Raw genomic sequence first — 20,646 nt, 5'->3', positions numbered from 1 at the left:
GGAAGCCTCCTTCACTGGGCACGTTGTAGCCCCATTTTAGGTATTCCAATCAGTTATAGGCAGAAGACAGACTTACAAGCTTTCTATGGTGATGCTTTTTGCTATTCCTTTCTCTCCCTTCCAGTGTCTATTTTATAATATAATGCAAGGAAAACCAAGATTCAAAAGACAGCCAAGCATCTTAATATTATCAAATAGTCTTGATACTATTATTTTTAAAAGCTTGGCTTAGAATATCATATTGAAAAAAACTGAATAAAACTTCCTTGAAACCTAATTCTGTTATGGTTGTCTTTTCAGAGAAACAGAATACTAGCCTAATTTATATCAAGAGATATAATTTATTATACATAAGCAGTTTTGGTAAGAAAAGAAAGTAGTAATTGAAACGTGTAAAAAAGCTTTCTTTGTATTGAAAATAAGTGGGTCAGCTTTGTTAGGTCTTGAATTCTGATGCTAATATGTCAGTATCTTTAATTAAAAATGTTGTTGTTGTTAAGTGCTGTCGAGTCGGTTTCCGACCCATAGAGACCCTGTATAGGGTTTCCGAGGCTGTAAATCTTTATAGGAGCAGAGCGCCTCATCTTTCTCCCGCGGAGCGGCTGGTAGTTTCGAACTGCTGGCCTTAAGGTTCGCAGCCCGATTTGTAACCACTATGCTACCAGAGCTCCTTTTAATTAAAAATAGTAAATGCTAAATTTCACTAAATTTTGAGATACTTTTTTGTAAAAAATGTATCTTAATTGAACAAAAATTTCAATGTTATGTTTATTTTATTTCATTTTTAAAAATTTTACCTAAATATGTAGAAATATTTATTGAAGGCATTGTATTGATACTTTGCAAATATAATTAACCTGTGTTACATAAATGTATTTTAGTGTTAGTGAATGGAATCAATTTTTCTCAAAACAGTACTTTTCTAATATTTTGTTGTATGGCACCAGTTTATTACTGATCCATGTTGTTTAGAAACCATTTTCTGCTTTTTACATAAAACATTTTGTATAAAACAATGTAGTGATAATCTAAGAAAACCATGTTCTGGATGTTGAAATATTAGACCCACCGCTACTGAGTTGATTCTGACTGATAACTACCATATAACAGGACAAAGTAGAACTGCTTTGTAGGGTTTCTAAAGCTGTAAATCTTTACGAAAGCAGATTGCTTTATCTTTCTCCTGCAGAGGTACTGGTGGGTTTCAGCTGCTGATAATTTTAATTAAAAGCCCAGTGTTTAACCCGCTGTCCTATCAGGGTGCTGCTATGTTACACTTTTTGATTACTTTGAAATGCTCTATGAACCTTTTTTTGGGGTGCTGTGGGTTGATGCGCTGGACTGCAAAGTAGGTTTGAACTGCAAGATTGGCAGTTCAAGCTCACCAGCCACTGCTTGGAAACCCTATACAGGGTTGCTATGAGCCGGAACTGACTCAATGGCACTTAACAACAATGTGAGCCTTTTTTGTTATTCGTGTTAACATTTAATGAGTAGTTTCTGGATATCAAACACTGTTACATGTTCTTATGTATACTATCTTAGTTAACTTTGTTGTTGCATATCAGCTTTCATTTTGTGATGTTAAAGGCAGTTAGCCATGATTACACAATAAGAGATAGGCTTTCTAACATCACCTACCAAAACATACTATATAATACTGAAATTTAAGTGTCCTTTGTTGTTGTTGTTGTTGTTAGGTGCCATCGAGTCGGTATTGACTCATAGCAACCCTATGCACAACAGAATGAAACACTGCCTGATCCTGGGCCAACCTCACTTAGGTTTTATCATTATAATCACTCATTTAATGGATGTTTAAATTGGATACTTCTTTATGTGCAGAGCTGTATGATACAGACTTTGGAGATTAAAAATCATATCTAGTACACTGCCTTATTGTGTTGGCTATAACTGTGATAGGAAGTACAAAGTGATAGTGGCTATTAGAAAGACATACAAAATGTACACTTTTAGGGAAGGGGGATAGTTCTTTGCATTTAAGGAAAAAGTTTAGTCAGTGATGGTTTCTTGAAAAGGGGTTAACATTTAAATGACTTAATGAGTGGTGGGATTTGGACATGGGAAGGATCTTTTAAGTTCTGGGAGCATTAGGTTCTTAATATGTAAAATGAAAAGTTTATACTAAAAGATCATTAAAAATTCTAACAGTATGCTGACTATACCATTCATGTCCCAAGTACAATACTTAAGTTAAAAGGGGGTACTTGGAGGCCAAACTTCGTGTCTCATACTTTGGACATACTGTCAGGAGGGACCAGTCACTGGAGAAGGATATCATGTTTGGTAAGCTGGAGGGTCAGAGAAAAAGAGGAAGACCCTCAACGAGATGGCCTGGCCAAGTGGCATCATTGACGGAGTCAAGTGTGGCAACAGTAGTGAAGTTGGCCCAGGATCAGGCAGTGTTTCGTTTTGCTGTGCATAAGGTCGCTCGCTATTAGTATCAACTCAATGGCACCTAACAACACCACCAGTTGATAATTACCCAAGGGCAGCTGGCATAAATTAGGACTATCTTTAGCAAACCAGGGTGTAGGTCACCTTTTTTAAAAAAGTTGATTTATTTCCCATAAGTGTGATGATTTTATTTGCTTCAGGTTTTACTGTCTGTCTGTCTGGCTGACTTAACTTGCCTCATTTACTTGAAGGTAGCATACAAGGAGAGAAGTAGGTTCAGTGGAAAAGACTGACCTAGTCAGATTCTTTGTTGTTGTTAAGAGCTGTTGAGTCAGTTCTGACTTATAGCGGCCCCTCTAAAGGGTTTCCAAGGAGTGGCTGGTGGGTTTGAACTGCTGACTTTGTAGTTAGCAGTTCAGTGCTTATCCTACAATGCCACATCAAGACTCCATTCAGATCCTAGAGCCTTTTTGTTAAACTCACTACTAACTGAATAATACTCTTGTTTTTTATCGTACTGTTGAGTGTATTCTCAAAATGTTACATTTGAGAACTCAAAATACTGAAAAGGGGGAAAAAGAACCAAAACATCAATCATAAATTTAGTTTAATGTAGTTAAACAAGGTTAAGATCGTGTACTCTGACAAAATAGGATCATCACTTAATGTTTTGTGGATTCCTGGTGTTGTGCTATAGATCAGCAGTGGACTGCAAACCACAATGTCAGCAGTTCAAACCCACCAGCTGCTCCTCGGAAACCTTATACAGGCTTGTTATGAGACGGAACTGACTTGATGGCACTTAGCAACAACAACAACAACAAAGGTTTTGTGAGTGGTAATGATAATATCTCTGTTGTTAGTTGCCATTGAATTGATTCCAGCTCATGGTTACCGCATGTGCTGTAAAGTAGAACTACTCCATTGGGTGTTCTTGCTTGTAATCTTAATGGAAGCAGATCCCTAAGCCTTTCCTTCCTTGGTACCACTGTGTAAGTACAATAGCCAGCTTTCAGGTTAGCAGTGGAAAACAAGCCATTTGCGCCACCTGTTGTTGTTCCAACTCATAATGACCGTATGTATAGAATGAGATATTACTCAGTTATACTGCTCCTTTCATGGAACCAGGGATTTTCTTGCTGATGTCCGATGGATCTTGGCTGAAAGCAGAGAACACCAGAAAGATGTTTAGCTGTGCTTTATTGACTATGCAAAGGCTTTCAGTTGTGTGGAGCATGACAAGCTATGGACAACGTTGCGAAGTAGGAGTATTCCAGAACACTTAATTGTGTTCTTAAGGAACCTGCACATAGACCAAGAGGCAGTTGTTCGAACAAAACAAGGGACCATTGAATGGTTTAAAATTAGGAAAGATGTGTGCGGGGATTGTATTCTTTCACTGTACTTATTCAACCTGTATGCTGAGCAGTTAATCCGAGAAGCTGGGTTATATGAAGAAAACTTGCTTGAGCTCATTGCTGTAGCTACCATGTTAATCCATTTCCTTGATAGCATTCTGCCTTTTCACTGATCCTCTACTTTCCAAAGCTGGTCCCTCATAATGACATGTCTGAAGTATGTGAGATGAAATTTCACCATCCTCCTTTCTAAGTACAGTCCCTTCTGACTGTACTTCTTCCAACACACTTATTTGTTCTCCTGGCAAACCATGGTATAATATTCTTCCCCAGCATCGTAATTCAAAGACATCAGTTCTTTAAACTTCCTTATTCTTTGTTCTGATTTTGCAGTTTTTGAAGTAATTGAAAATAACATGGTCAAGTGTGCTTTGGTTTTCAAAGTGACATCTTTGCTTTTTAACACTTTAAAAGAGATATTTTCAGCCGATTTGGCCACTGCAATATGTTTTTAAAATCCTGACTGCTGCTTCCTTGGATGTTAATTGTTACTCTGTTTATCGTGATGCTTATTAGTAGTGCAGTTGTGAGTTCAAAGTTGGTTTTCTTTATATTGAGATGTAATCCTTACTGAAGCCTATATGTAGTCTTTGATCTTAATCAGTAAGTGCTTCAAGTCCTCTTAGTTTTTAGGAAGTAAGATTGTGTCATCTGCATATCTCAGATTATTAATGAGTCTTCTTCCAATCCTGATGTCATGTTATTCATATAGTGCAGCTTCTTGGCTCAGATTAAGTAAATATGGTGAAAGCATTAACCTGGATGCTTACTTTTCCTGATTTTAAACCATGCATATCCCCTTGTTCTCTTTGAACAACTGCCTCTTTGTCTGTGTACAGGTTCTAAACAAGCACAATTAAGTATTCTAGGATTACCATTCTTTCCAGTTTATGATCCACATAGTTGAATGCCTTTTTATAGACAATGAAGCATTTTTCTGGTATTTTCTGCTTTCAGACAAGATCCATTTGATGTCAGCAATGATATCCCTTTTTCCACATACTCTTTTTGAATCTGGCTTGAATTTCTGACAAAAATTTTACTTGAGTGAGTTATTAATGATATCGTTTGATGATTTTTGCATGCTTTGGGTCACCTTTCTTTGGAGTGGACACGAATATGAATTTCTTCCAATCAGTTGGCTAGGTCTTCCAAATTTCTTGGCATAGAGGCGTGAGCACTTCTAGTGATGCATTGTTTCATTGTTGAAACATTTCAATTGATATTCTGTCAGTTCCTGGATCCATTTTTTGCCAATGCTTTCAATGCAGCTTGGACTTCTTCCTTCAGTGCCGTTGATTCTTGATCATATGCTGCCTTCTGAAATTTTCGAATATTGACCAATCCTTTTTGGTACAGAGACTGTGTATTCCTTCTGTCTTTTTTTGTTTCTTCCCGTGTTCATTATTTTGCCAGTAAATTCCTTCATTATCTTATCTCACCTTCAGGCTTGAGTTTTTTTGTTCAGTTGTGTAGTGGTTACGAATCGGGCTGCGAACCTTAAGGCCAGCAGTTCGAAACTACCAGCTGCTCCGCGGGAGAAAGATGAGGCTTTCTGCTCCCGTAAAGATTTGCAGCCTCGGAAACCCTGTACAGGGTTGCTATGGGTCGGATCCGACTCAATGGCACTTAACAACAACAAGCTTCAGAAATGCTGAGCGTGTTCTTTCATTTTGTTTGCCTAACTTCAGGACTTTGCATATTTCATTATTAATACTTTGTCTTTTTTAGCCTTCCATTGAACTCTTATGTTCAGTGCCATCTAGGGACCTAAAAATGTATATATGAACATGTAATTATTTTGAAACATATTGTTTAATAATATAATCTGTTTCTTTTATAGATGAAGCTGAAAATAGTTACACATTACGACAAGTAAACACCTTAATTTATATGGCATTTAGTGATAGTAGTGAGATATTTCATTCACATAATTTTTCCAGATGAAATTACCTCATTAAATGCCTTCAGGGACTACAGCATTTAGGATGGTTTACTCTATAATATTTGATCTACCACACTGTTATATTTACTGTTCTTAATTGACTTTTGATAGCTTTTTTTGACCCTTCCCCTGATATCAGGCTCACTGTTGTTAATATCTGTTGTTAATTTTCAATCATTCAGTATGTTTGTGTATAGACACGTCTCTCTTCTAGCCTTCCTTTGTTAAGCATACGAACTAGATAAGGATCAAAACTGTGTGGGTTTTGATAGCAAGTTTGATGCTTTGGAACCTTTGCCTATATTTTCTAATTCTCTCTTTTGTTCTAAAATAAGTGCTTCTCAGATGATTAATGTCTGGTTGAATCTCCTGGGAACTTGTTAAAAGAGTCTTTCATCTGGTGGTCCTAAGATTCTGCTTTTCTGCTTTTCCTAGGTGATGTGAAAGCTTGCTGTTCTGCAGAGTATACTCAGAATAAGGCGCCCTGGTGGCATAGTGGGTTACATGTTGGGCAGCTAACCGCAAGTTCAGCAGTTCAAATCCACCAGCTGCTGTGCAGGAGAATGATGATGCTTTCTGCTCCTATAAAGATTTATAGCCTCAGAAACCCCATAAAGGGTTGCTGTTGAGTCGAAACTGACTCTATGGCACACAACCATGACCACCACCACTGTATCAGGGCTGTAGATGGTTTATTGGAATTCTGGTAGTCTTGTGATACAGAGTGTCATATTAATAAGGCTCGATTCTTTAAGAAATTATGTTAGTAGTTTATTTAAAAATAAAAATTGGAACTTTTATAAACTTAATATAGTTGGTTTAAGTCATATTTGTCTTTTGTATTCACATTTCCCCTTTCATATGTTTATCAGTGTTTTAACTCAAGTTTTTGCTTCTTTTCTCATTTTTTGTTTTGTTTTGTGGTTTTTACTTTTGTTTAATATATTATTGTGTTTTGTGGATTGGTCAGGGAACCGTTACTGTATTTTATGTTTGTATCTACATTTTATTTTGCATGCGTAACGTGGCTTTGCCTGGATGTTCTTTTTGGTAAGTTCAAAATTTATAAAGCATATTGGTTTTTGTAGTGTAAGTTGTAATGTTTTTCACCTTCTTTTCTCTCATTTCTAGTAATGTGATCATACTCATGTCTCATTTTAATTTTTTAAGCGTTTATTTGGTAATTGTTTTTTTCCTAACATTTTCCAGTTTTCCTTAGTAGTAGTGCAATTTGGTACTAATCTGCTTTGATCTGTTTTATAGCTTCACACTCAGTTGCTGATCACTATTAGCAGATGCTGTGTCACAAGTATTTTGGTTTTTTCAAAGAGCTTGAATCATCTAGAAATATTCTTAAAGCTTGTGCTCTCATATAGTGGTCATAAAAGAAGATAGTTTGTAGTAAGTTAACTGTTTTGTCCTCTATGAACAGTACCTACTGATTTTGTTTTTACAGCAACAGCTTGCTCAACTACAAAAAGAAAAATCAGAAATTTTGAAAAATTTGGCATTGTATTACTTCACATTTGTAGATGTTATGGAATTTAAGGTACGTATTTTTAATATATGACTTAATGTTTTTCTTTAGAGAAGTTAAATATGGAATCCTGGTGAGGCACTGTAGTAGGATAAGCACTGGATTGGCAACCGCAAGGTTGGCAGTTCAAGCTCACCTGTTGCTCCTGAGAAATCCTATACAGGGTCCCTATGAGTTGGAACTGACTTGATGACACTTAATAATAACAACATTTTAAAATTATGAACTTTAACATTTCAGAGACAGATTTAATATTTGTTAATTGTATAAATTGGAGTCTTGTTTTGGCACTGTAGGATAAGCACTGAAATACTTCTTGTAAACTCTATACAGGATCTCTGAGTTGTAACTGACTTGATGGCACTTAACAACAGCAACAGTAATTATATAAATTACTTTGTCATTTTTTGAAAATAAAATTAGAATTCTTCCGGGAAGTAAACATAATAACATTTTTTATTTAGATGTTTTTTAAATTTTAACTTCCTTATATAAGTAAATGAGTAAAATGAACTTTTGTTTTCAGGACCATGTTTGTGAATTGCTGAATACAATTGATGTTTGCCAAGTCTTCTTTGATATTGTAAGTATCAAATTCTGATTCTCCTGTTTCCAGTAGAACTAAGGTGACTGGAAACTTTTCTTTAGAGGAAATGTATAGTAAAAGCATATGAAGTTTTAGCATTGTTAGTGTGACTTGTTGCTCTATTTTTCAAAATTTAAAGAGGTATAATGTATTTTCTCCCTTTTTTCTTAGGTTTCCACTGGTTATAAGTTTTGTACATATTGTTAAGTAATTGTTCATTTCACTATTTTATTTTAATATGTCTTGTTTCAAAAAGTTATAAGTGGGTAGTATTTTTTTTTCACTGTAAAAGGTGCACTTGATAGAATACTTCGAGGAAGACAGTTTCTCATTGCATAAGTCAAAGTGAAAAATGTTTCCATTGACTTACTGGTGAATTTAATTTTTTTTTAAATTCCCCATTTCTTCTTTGGTGGAATTGGCACCAATATTTATTATTATTTTATTTTGGTTGTCCTTTTAAACTGTTACTAATTTGAACAAGGTGATCTTTCATCTATAAAATTCACAAATTTTAGGAATGTCTTTAATAAAAAATGAATTAGAATATTACAAATGGATATAAAATTACTATAAAATTGCTAGCTTTCATTAGCTGCATGAATCTGTTATGTGTTTGAAAATTTTTTGAAATAGGGAGGTGTTAAATTTGATTTTTTTTTTTCTAGACTGTAAACTTTGATTTAACCAAGAACTACTTAGATTTGATTATAACCTATACAACACTAATGATACTGCTGTCTCGAATTGAAGAAAGGAAGGCAATCATTGGTTTATACAACTATGCTCATGAAATGACTCATGGAGCAAGGTAGGAACCTACATTATAAAATCTTTATAAAATTCTCAATTTGATGCCTTGCAACTTAGTGAAATTTGATGTCTGTTTTAAGTGACAGAGAATACCCACGCCTTGGCCAAATGATTGTGGATTATGAAAACCCTTTAAAGAAGATGATGGAAGAATTTGTACCCCATAGCAAGGTGACTACTAGTTTTTAGATATGGTTTAAAAGGCATGTACTACCACCCCTCTCTCAGTTGGTTGTCCTGTGGTGGCTTGTGTGTTGCTGGAAACTATCCTGAGAGATTAAAAAAAAAAAAAGTACAATATTTTATATGAATCTGTGCTTTTTATTGGCATACAGTTAACACCAAGAATTTTCCTTCAGTTTTATTTCCATGAAAAATTTTAGGATATTTTTCCAGCAAATGAATAATTCTCACTGTGCTAATAATTTTGGAGAGTTTAAAGTGGAGATTATATGATATATTGACTATATCTTGAGAGAACTACATTGCAGGATTTTACTCCAAAATAGATCCCCATCTACTGGCCCCTTTCAAACAAATGATCCAAGTAACAATAAGACATAAAAAAGGGCTAGCAGATGGGATCAATTTTAGAGAAAAACCTTGTCATGTTAGTTATTTTAGGATATGTTAAAAATATCATATAGTCATCACTTACCTTTCTGAGTTTGGTAGTGCTGTTTCCTTAGCTAGACTTGTCTTCCCCATTTCTCTTTTATTTTCTCTGATCTTTTCTAATCAAGCATGTCCTTGGTGTTAAATGTAGACATTTATACTATGCAAAAAGATGATACTGGGTCTCTTACTTCTTTTGAAATAAAGGTTCAAGATTGCCAAACATTTTAACCTTTATGAAAGTAACAGTTTCCTAAGTTGATCTCTTACTTGTTGTTGTTTTTATGTGCTGTGGAGTCGGTTCGACTCATAGCGACCCTGTACAGGGTTTCTAAGGCTATAAATCTTTACGGGAGCAGAAAGCCTCATCTTTCTCCCGCGGAACAGTTGATAGTTTCAAACTGCTGACCTTAAGGTTCGCAGCCCAATTCGTAACCACTAAGCTGCCAGATCTCTTACTTAGAAATGTGGAATTTGGTGTAGATTTTATGGAACTGGGGGTCACGGGAAATCTAAAGGAGAGGTGCTGGTACCCAGTTCAAATATTTAGCACATTTGTAATTTCGCTCTGTTGTTTTATGATGGCACACTGGAAACTCATAGCTATTGTTATTGTTAGCTGCCATGGTGTCAGCTCCTTAACTCATGGTGATCACACAATAAGTTGAAATGCCCAGTCCTTCTTCAGTCTTGTGATAATTTGTAAATCAGACTTTTGTAATTCATCTGGCTTTCATTTGCTGATTCTCTGTAGTACAACTCAAGGTCTGTCTTTCTAGTTAGCTTTGTGTGGGAACTCTGCTAAAATATGCAAGTCTCCACTGTCAGATAGGATGGGTAGTAGCTGCACTTGCTCCTGCATGCATTGTACTGAAATTTAAATAGAAATGGGGGGAAAAAAAGTTTTTCAACATTGCTTTTCCTTTTAAATTAGTCTCTTTCAGATGCACTAATTTCTCTTCAGATGGTATATCCTCGAAGGAATCTATCAGCTGACCAGTGGAGAAATGCCCAGTTATTGAGTCTCATCAGTGCACCTAGTACAATGCTTAATCCTGCACAATCTGACACTGTATGGTTCTGTTTTGCCTTTTTTGAATGCAAATAGTAAAGTTGGTTTGTTTTAAAATACTAGCAAGTTCTGTTTCAATATTTTTTGTAGAATTTCAGTGAAATTTATTTTAAAATGTTCAGTAGTTAAATTGTACTGCTAGACTCTAAAAAAACAAACAGAACTAGTGTTAGTGTAGTTACTAGTATGAACATAGTTTTTTAAGTTTAAAAATTTATCTTTGGTAGAAAATTTAAAAGATGCAAAAAGCATAATGAAGGGAACAAAAACACACCCCAGGTTTTACCCGCTAGAGAAAATAATTCTTAATAGTTTGTTATATTTCTTTTCAGTTTTTTCTTTTTGTTTTTGAAAATAGATGATGTGCACACAGAGAATACAGTGTATGGTGGTGATGGTGGTGGTTATGTGCTGTGTTATGAGTCAGAACTGACATAGTGACCCTGTACAGGGTTTCCGAGGCTGTAAATCTGTACGGGAGCAGAAAGCCTCATCTTTCTCCCGTGGAACAGCTGGTAGTTTTGAACTGCTGATCTTGAGGTTCACAGCTCGATTCATAACTACTATGCTACCAGAGCTCCTTCTACCAGCTAGAGAAAATAATTTTTAATAGTTTGTTATATTTCTTTCCAATTTTTTCTTTTTGTTTTTGAAAATAGATGATGTGTACATGGAGAGAATACACTGTTGTATACTTAAGTGATTTTGGTGAGACATTGAATGTCTCTCTACATAAATCTATTTTAATTTTATAAAATTATAGCTTTGAAGATTCTGAAATAGGCTAGGGAAATTTGTAAGTTGTCATTTACTAGATAATAGAACAATGAAGCAACAGTATTTTTTAAGAAGTGCAGCTTGAAAGTGCACAAATGTGAAAGGGGCACAGTTCCCATTGTCCTTTATCAACTGAACATTTAAATGAAGTTTATGAAAGTTTTGTTTAACATTTCAAATTTGCTTTGGAAGCCAAGAATTGAGTAGTAAAAATTCTCAGAATGAATAGAGGAAAATGATTATTGGAGTAGATTTTTAGATTATTTTTTAATCACATTTCTTATATTCTTTATTTTTAAAGATGCCTTGTGAATATCTTTCTTTGGATGCAATGGAAAAATGGATTATCTGTAAGTAAAATTGTTTAGTGTTATGAGTACCCCTTAGCTTTTAAGTTTTAGAAAAAAAAATAACAGGTAACATGTATTACCTCTGGGCCAAACATTGTGCTACGCCATCTGTATTCATTCCATTAGTCAGTTCTTGTATTAACTTAAGCCGGGATATTTTGCTTTACACACAAGGAAACCAAAACTTAAGCCGTAAAGCTAATAATGACAAAGACAAGAACTCTGGCTAAATCCAAGGCTTCAGGTCTACTTGAACATTTTAAATGCCGTTTGTATGTTGCCTCTCAATATAAGTGTCTTCAAAATTAAATTTTTGTTTTGTTTTTAATGATTTTTCAGTAAAGGTTTTTGGTGTTAATTTACTTCAGTATATGTAATGAATCACATGCTTAGCCATTTGTTACATGCACGGGGGATAAAATTAACTAATTTCTGTTCCTGAGAATCCTACAAATTGGTGGAAATAGGCACATAATCAAACAGGTATATGTTGTTTTCATGGTTGTCATTTCTTGATTTATTAGCTTTAGAGAGTCCCTGAAGTTTCATTTTATTAGTCCATGTCCTGACAGTCTAGTTTTATCTGCTTACTGTCTTCGAAGTTTTTCCCCAATGATCCTATTTATTATTAGATTGCTATAGGATTGTTGTGAGTCAGAATCAACTTGATAACACATGACAGCAATAACATTGGTCTTTTGTCTTATTTTACAGTTTTACTGCCTTTTTTTTTTTTTTTTTTAAGTTTTTTCTTATCCCCTCTTATTTCATTTGGAGTCTTGTTGGTTGGGAAAGAAGGTTGATGTTTAGCTTTATTACCAACCCAGTGCTCTGATTTTGGGCATTTTATTTATGCCCTTTCCCCTGTTTTGGTCCTGTCTTAAATGAATATCTTTAACTCATAAAATTTGTAGTGAAACCTTTTTGCTATCAACAGCAAATTTTTTATAAATCTATGTATTTATATAAAGAATTTTAAGAGAATATATGAAGTCTCATTTTACTCTGGAGATTAGGGTAAATAATATATAAAGAAAAAATCTTTCATAAAATTTCTCTTGACAGTTTTTAAAATCTATAGACTACATGATGTAATGTATATATTATCCTTAATTTTTCATTGAGGATTTATGCAGATTGGGTTGAAATGATTAAAACAGATTTCTTTGGTCCCTTACCAGATCAAATAATTGGCCTGCATTTAGGGGTCTTGTTGTATGAAAATAATTTCATGTATTTCTACAAAATTTCTAGGAATTTAGGAAATTAAATAGACTTCTGTGTGTTCGACTCTACAACATAGGCTTATTTAAGTGTCAAAATAGTATGGCGCTGTGGATTAATGCTATGGACTGCAAAGTTGTTTGAACCACAAAGTGGGTGGTTCACACTCACCAGCCACTTCTCAGAAACTCTATACAGGGTCGCTATGGGTTGGAACTGACTCGACGGCACTTAACAACAAAGCAAATATAATTCAGGAGGTCAGAGTTGGGAGTAACTATTAAGAGTTACAGGGAAACTTCACAGAAAAGCAGACTGACTTGTAATTAGCCTAGCACCAAGCCGTGTATATTGTGGTGATATTATTAAGTGCTGTTGAGTTGATTCCAACTCCTAGCGACCCTGTATAGGGTTCCAAGAGAGGCTGGTAAGTTTGAACATTGATCTGTGGTTAGCAGTCCAGTGTTTGTTCTGTAGAGTCTCACCAGGACTCCTGCATGTGGTCAGAACTGGATAAATGCTGAATGAGTGAAAGATGAGGTCTTACATCCTAATATATTGCACTAGGGAGGACAGGAACAAATGTAAATCGTACCACTTCTCCCCTCCAGATACACTGCCATTGAGTTATTACCAGCTTGTAGTGACCCTATAAGACAGAGTAGAAGTGCTCCATAGGGTTTCCAAGGTTGTAAATCTTTAAGTAGACTGTCACATCATTCTCCTATGGAGTGACTGTTGGGTTCAAACTAGCAACCTTTTGGTTAGTAGCCAAGCACTTAACCACTACACCTGTGTAGGATTTACAAATTAGATACCAAAAAATAAAGGAGGATTTATAGTTCATATATAATAGAAGGCAACCTAATGTATTGAAAAAATAAATATTGAACACTTTAAAAATTAAATATGTGGAGTTAAGCCCTAGCTCTAGTACCTTAATAGAATACTTAGGCAAAGTCACCTTCATTGAACCATTCTGTTTTAGCTGTAAAAGGGTACTAGTTGTTCTGTCTGCTATACAGGATAATTATGTGATACATGTGAAAAGACTTATTAGTGAACTTTAAAAATGGTATGAAAATGTGAGATGCTATTAGTATTAAACATTTATTCAGGTGACTTAAAAAGTAGATTAGTTTTATTTTTCAGTTAATATAACTACTGTTGTTACGGGCCATTGAGTCAGTTCCAAGTCATAGCAACCCTGTATAGGGTTTCCAATGTGCAGTACATCTTTGCAGGAGTAGAAAGCCTCATTTTTTTAACATGTAGTGGCTGGTTGGCTCAAATCATTGACCTTGTTGTTTTCAGTCTAGTGCAATCATACTGAGTCACAGTGCTGTGATAACTACTGTTGTTAAGTGCTGTCGATTCAGTTCCAACTCATAGTGACCCTGTATAGGGTTTCCGAGTAGCGACTGGTGAACTTGAACCGCAACCTTGTGGTTCAAACTGACCTTGCAGTCCAGTGCATTAACCCACAGTGCCACACCAGGGCTCCTATTATAATAACTACTGTATTATATATTAAACTTTCTGATTCTTTGGCTTGATGTAACTTTTTAAACATTTTTGAAACTGGCTTTTACTTGTTTGTTAAAATAATTTTGTTCAAAACTCTGAAGTGACATTTTTTTCTTTCTTGCCAGTGTAAATTCAAATAACTGATTTAAATACATAAATACAAAATACAGAACACATAAAATTATAACTGAAAATGAAAAAAATTTTTTACTGTCTTGGATTTGCTTTATTAACTTTAATTTTGAAACTCAACTTTGTGATTTGGTTCTGTATTTTTGAAAACCTACACTTAATTGAGAGAACTTAACTTTGATAGTATTGTTACATTGTATTTACTTTTCTTTTTATTTAAAGTTGGCTTTATTTTGTGCCATGGAATCCTAAATACTGATGCGACAGCACTGAATCTTTGGAAACTGGCTCTTCAAAGTAGCTCATGCCTGTCTCTTTTTCGGGATGAAGTTTTCCACATTCACAAAGCTGCAGAAGACTTATTTGTAAACATAAGAGGGTATGGCATTTTAAATTATTTTACCTTTTTTGGAGAGGGGTGGTGCATGGATTACTTTTTCTAAAATTTTGTGGAGATATTTGGGAAGGGTCACATCGTGCAAGCTACAGATCTCTTATCATCTTACTGGTGGTGGTGGTGGTGGTTGTGTACCACCAAGTGGTTCCGACTCATAGTGAACCAGTCTAGGGTTTCTGAGGCCTTAAATTGTTATGGGAGTAGAAAGCCTCATCTTTCTCCTGTGGATCAAGTGGTAGATTTGAACTGCTGACTTTGCGGTTAGCAGCCCAAGTCGTAATCCATAGTGCTCCCAGAGTAGTGGTTGTTGCTGCTGCTATGTGCCGTGGACTCAGTTCTGACTCATAGTGACCCTGTACAGGGTTTCTGAGGCTGTAAATCTTTACAGGAGCAGAAAGTCCATCATTCTCCCGTGAAACAGCTGGTAGTTTCAAACTGCTGACTGTGAGATTAGCAGCCTGATTCATAACCACTATGCTACCAGAGTTCCTTATGTTGCTAAAAATAATCCTGTTATGGTAATAGATCATATTATTTATATAACTTTTCAAATGAAAAAATCTAGTGTCACTTTTTGCCCTTTTGAAGTATATATTCTGGGAGAAGAAAAATGAGTCCTTTTGTGTATCATATATGGGTTTAGACATAAATATTACTGAAAACACCATATATATTTTTATTGTTGTTAGGTGCTGTCGAGCTGGTTCCAACTCATAGTGACCCTATGCATAACAAACGAAATACTGCCTGGCCCTGTACCATCCTCACAATCGTTAACACTTGAGCCCAATATCTATTTTGGTGGTGGTGGTGTACCGGTGGAGTCGGGTCTAACTCATAGCAATCCTTTGTAGTGTTTCCAAGGCTGTAAATCTTTACGAGAGCAGAAAGACTCATCTTTCTCCTGTGGAATGGCTGGTAGTTTTGAACTGCTGACCTTGAGGTTAGCAGCGTGACTCATAACCACTACACTACCAGAGCTCCTTAATACAGATCTTAGAGTGCTGTTGTGGTGCAGTATGATAAGCACTGTACTGCTAACTGCAAAGTTGGTGATTGAAACTCACCATCTGCTCTTTGGAAACTCTATACAGGGTTACTTTGAGTTGGAACCAACTTGACAGTGCTTCATAACAACACAGTAACAATTTTATAAGAAGGGGTTTCAGAAAGTTATGGAAAATAGAATTAAATGATAATAGAATATGTCCCATGAACTTTTTGAAGCCCCCTTATAAAGTGCATTTGTAAAAGTGTATCATTCAATCAGAAATACTTCATTAGAATAATTAAAACAACTGTGGAAGTCAGATACTGCACAGAGGAAATCATGTTTCCTCATAATTTGCTGTTGTTTAAGTGCCATTGAGTCAGTTCTGACTTGTAGCAAAACTGTTTAAGTTTCCAGGGAGCAGCTGATGGGTTTGAACAGCTTACCTTATGGTTTGCAACCCAGTGCTGATCCTACAGTGCTGCACCAGGACTCCTCATAATGGGATTTATGTAAAGTGATTAATTTACATTAATTCCCTATAAAGCAAAATGTTTTCTGAAGTTTAAATGAAATTTTTAATGCCTGCATTTCAGTGGGATTCTGTAGCCAGTATCTGAAAACCAAGTTAAAGTCAGATTTGGTAAAACACCTCTGTCATCGAGTGAGTTCTGATTTATGGCATCCCTGTGTAGGGTATCTGAGGCTGTAAATCTTTACTGGAGTAGGAAGTCTCCTCTTTGTCCCAAAGATTTGAATTGCTGACCTTGCAACTAAAAGCCCAATGGTAACCACTACGCCACCAGATTTGGTAGTGATTATTAAGTCATTTGAAACTGGGAGAATTCAAAATGTTCTAGGATCCTCAGTACCTGAAAGTGCTGAATAATTGCATTGGGCTTCCTGGAGTCAGATGAAAAGGAAACTGGGCTGCATTTTTCCACACCCAGTTTAGTAATATCCTAATAACATTGGGATAAAGTAAAACCTCTTTTGATTATTAAAAAATAAAGACATATCTAGCACTAACTAATTAAGCAAACTTGTCTTGAATATTCACGTATACACAATTATTCTGGGATGTGAATTGAAATGGAGATTACTGGGTACTACCCCTAACCTACTATATCTGTATCTTGGAGAGGTTAAAAACTTCTGCCCTGTAGTTTCATCGTGCTTTACTGTTGTGGTATTGATACATTAAAAAATGCATGGATTTTAGATGTACATCTCAATGACTTTGCATGTGGACGCTGCTGTCTACCACCTAGATCAAGCTATAGAACATGTTCATCATCCCTAGAAAATTCTCTTGAGCCTCTTTGTAGTCACTACTACTGCTCCCCTTCCTTTTTCAAATAACCACTATACTGACCTCTCTCCCTGCTGATGATTTTGATATTTCCATACAAGTTGTCTGTGCATCATTACATTAGAAACAGTACCCTATGTATTTTCCAGCACTATTTTATTTTAAGATGATAGAGAACTTTGAAATATTCTGTTGGAAGGACTTTGCCATTTCTAATTGGTTCACATTGAAAATTATTAAGAGTTGTATGATGCCTTTAGTATACTGACATACTTTGTAGAATCATAGTTTGTGTGATACAAGTAAACTGACAAGCACCATGGAACCAACTATCTTTTTGCTCTATTTGTGTGGTGATCAATTTTTTTTTTTTTAATCTGCATTTAAAGTTCAAGAGTTTGGATTTTTTATTAAATTGTAAGTGATTAAACCAATGTAAAGGTATTCTGGTGTGGTGCTGTAGGATAAGCAGTGGACTGCTAACTCAGAGAAAGACGTTCAAACCCACCAGCCACTCCTTGGAAACCTTATATAAGGTCGCTGTAAGTTAGAACCCACTTGACAGCACTTAGCAACTACAACAGTATTCATGAAATTAACACATTTATTTTTTAGAAGAAACCTTTCATTGGATTGATTTTAACTTGGTTTTCTGCTTCTTTTAATTAAATGATTAATTTGAAAAATAAGTGGTAAAGTGGAGGGTGAAAATGACAGTTCCCTTAAATGCTTCTCTGCCCCATAATTTTCTACCACCACGTCCTGGATCAGACAGATCACCACTGTTAGTGACATATACCTTTTCAGAAGTTTTTTTCTATGCTGATGAGATAATCTTGCAAAAGTTAGAGGTGATAGCTTTGCTAGCATGTTAGATTTTTAGAAATTGTATTTGGAAGTATGATTTTAATGTCTTGAGGTGTAAGATTTAGTAGAAAAAAAATTTGCATTGTGCAATTTAAATGATCAATTTAGTATAATGTGACATTTTTATAGGAAAGATTGAGCTCCCAATATGCTAAGAAGGGGGGTGGGGGTAGACTTCTTCCATGTATTTCAAGATGAGGACCAGTTTTTCTTGTTGATAATTGTAATGATAACTCATTTTCTATTTAGTATTTGGCTAACTCAATTTGACTGTTACTGATCAAATTAAAATTAACATGTTGCTACTTTTTCCCCCCATATAGCTATAATAAACGTATTAATGACATAAGAGAGTGCAAGGAGGCAGCTGTATCCCATGCGTAAGTCATTCTGCTATGAAGTATCACTAAAATTCTTTAAACAAGTACCAAACTTTTAAAGTTTTCATTTAAAGTGAACTTTAAGTTTCATTTAAAGCTGTGACTACCACTATTCTCCCTGTCCCAATGTTTTGCAAATTGTGCTGATTTTTTGAACTACTTAAAATTGGTATGTTTATATACTCTTCAAATAATTCTTTTTACGTATTTTAATTTTGTTGTTGTTGAGCTAAATAGTATTTAATTTTGTTAGTATAGTAACTTCAATCCCTTTCCCAAATTTTAGTCATATATATATATAAACTTAATAGTGTACTTAAGATCTTTGAACAGTTTTCTATAAGGCAGAGAGAAGACAAGCATCATTGCCACAGATGAAAATATAAAACCATAAGAATTTTTAAAATTTAGGTGTAGGCTATAGAATGGATATTTGGAATTTAAACCTTCCTTATTCATTACTACCTGTGCTCTGTATTATTCTTCATATATATATATATTTTTTTTTTTACTGATTGGAGTACCTAAACTTTTATTATTGAAAAATGATTCTTTAGTACATATTACCTATTTTAGAGTATGTTAGAATTCCTTTCTTGATCTTCAGAAATGAACATCATCACATTATGTACTCCCTAGTGTGGCAATGTAGGATAAGCACAGGACTGCTAACATCAAGGTCTGTGGTTCAAGTTCACCAGCCATTCCTTAGAAACCTCATACAAGGTCACTTTGAGTTAGAAATGACTCTGCGACAACTAACAGTAAACAACAATCACTTCGTGGCAGAGACCCTGTTATAGGGGGGATGTATGTGGATACATACCTATATTTTATAAAAAAAATCTTTAAGGAGTAAGACACTCTTTCCCTTGATTTATTATATAAACTAATAATAAATAAGGGTGATGGTGATTGTGTCCCATCGAATTGGTTCCAACCAATTGTTGTTGTTGTTAGGTGCCATCAAGTCGGTACCGACCCATAGCGACCTTATGCACAGCAGAACGAAACACTACCTTGTCCTGGGCCAACCTCACTACTGTTGCCACGCTTGAGTCCATAGATGCTGTCACGTGGCCAATCCATCTCGTTTGGGGTCTTCCTCTTTTTCTCTGACACTCCACCTTACCAAACATGATGTCCTTCTCCAGCGACTGGTCCTTCTTGACATTATGTCCAAAGTATGAGAGATGAAGTTTGGCCATCTTGACCTCAAAGGAGCACTCTGGCTGGCACTTCTTCACAAATGGATCTGTTGGTTCTTTGGGCAACCCAGGGCACTTTCAATATACTTTTCCAACACCATAACTCAAAAGCATCAATTCTTTTACACTTTTCCTTATTCACTGTCCAACTTTCGCATGCATATGAGGTTATTGAAAATACCATGGCTTGGGTCAGGTGCACGTTAGTCCTCAAGCTGACATCTTTGCTCTTCAACACTTTGAAAAGGTCTCGTACAGCAGATTTGCCTAATGCAATACGTCGTTTGATTTCTTGACTGCTGTTTCTGTGAGTGTTGATGGTTGATCCAAAAAGAATGAAGTCCTTGACAGCTTCAATCGTTTCTCTGTTGATAATGTTTTTTATTGGTCCAGTGGTGAGGATTTTTATTTTCTTTACATTGAGATGTAATCAATACTGAAGGCTGTGCTTTTTGATTTCATCAGTAAATGTTTTAAGTCTTCTTCACTTTCAGCAAGCAAGGTTGTATGTATCTGCATATCGCAGGTTGTTAATGAGTCTTCCTCCCATCCTGATGCCACGTTTTTCTTCATAGAACCCAGCTTTTCGGATATTTGCTCAGCAAACAGGTTGAATAAGTATGGTGAAAGAATACAACCTTGTTGCACACCTTTTTTAGTTTTAAAACATTCAGTGTTCCCATGTTCTTTTCTAACAACTGCTTATTGGTCCAGGTACAGATTCCTCATGAGCACAATTAAGTGTTCTGGGATACTGATATTTCGCAGTGTTGTCCATAGCTTGTCATGATCCACAGAATCGAAAGCCTTTGCGTAGTCAATAAAGCACAGGTAAACATCTTTCTGATATTCTCTGCTTTCAGCCAAGATCCATCGCATATCAGCAATGATATATCCCTCATTCCACAGCCTCTTCTGATGCTGGCTTGAACCTCTGGAAGTTCTCTGTTAGTGTATGATTGTAGCCATTTCTGTATTACCTTTAGCAAAACTTTACTCACATGATATATCAAAGAGATTGTCCAATGATTTCTGCATTCCGTTGGGTCACCTCTGTTTGGAATGGGTACAAATATG

At 35.5% G+C, this 20,646-nt stretch overlaps 1 protein-coding gene across 2 annotated transcripts in view; it reads left to right on the top strand.

The window, feature by feature from the left end:
* NCKAP1 (NCK-associated protein 1) overlaps positions 1-20,646 on the top strand; it is a 112,638-nt gene that overhangs the window by 36,576 nt on the left and 55,416 nt on the right. For both annotated transcript variants that reach the window (XM_006864027.1, XM_006864028.1), the window contains 8 exons: positions 7,238-7,330; positions 7,845-7,901; positions 8,573-8,715; positions 8,798-8,888; positions 10,267-10,404; positions 11,483-11,531; positions 14,637-14,793; positions 18,305-18,361. In XM_006864027.1, coding sequence (XP_006864089.1) covers positions 7,238-7,330; positions 7,845-7,901; positions 8,573-8,715; positions 8,798-8,888; positions 10,267-10,404; positions 11,483-11,531; positions 14,637-14,793; positions 18,305-18,361 — 785 coding nt within the window. The remainder of the gene's footprint in view (positions 1-7,237; positions 7,331-7,844; positions 7,902-8,572; positions 8,716-8,797; positions 8,889-10,266; positions 10,405-11,482; positions 11,532-14,636; positions 14,794-18,304; positions 18,362-20,646) is intronic.

Source organism: Chrysochloris asiatica, unplaced genomic scaffold (assembly GCF_000296735.1).
Source record: "Chrysochloris asiatica unplaced genomic scaffold, ChrAsi1.0 scaffold00059, whole genome shotgun sequence".
NCBI lineage: Eukaryota > Metazoa > Chordata > Mammalia > Afrosoricida > Chrysochloridae > Chrysochloris > Chrysochloris asiatica.
Note: the sequence above shows the minus strand (reverse complement) of the source record. Positions and strands in the feature narration are given on the sequence as shown.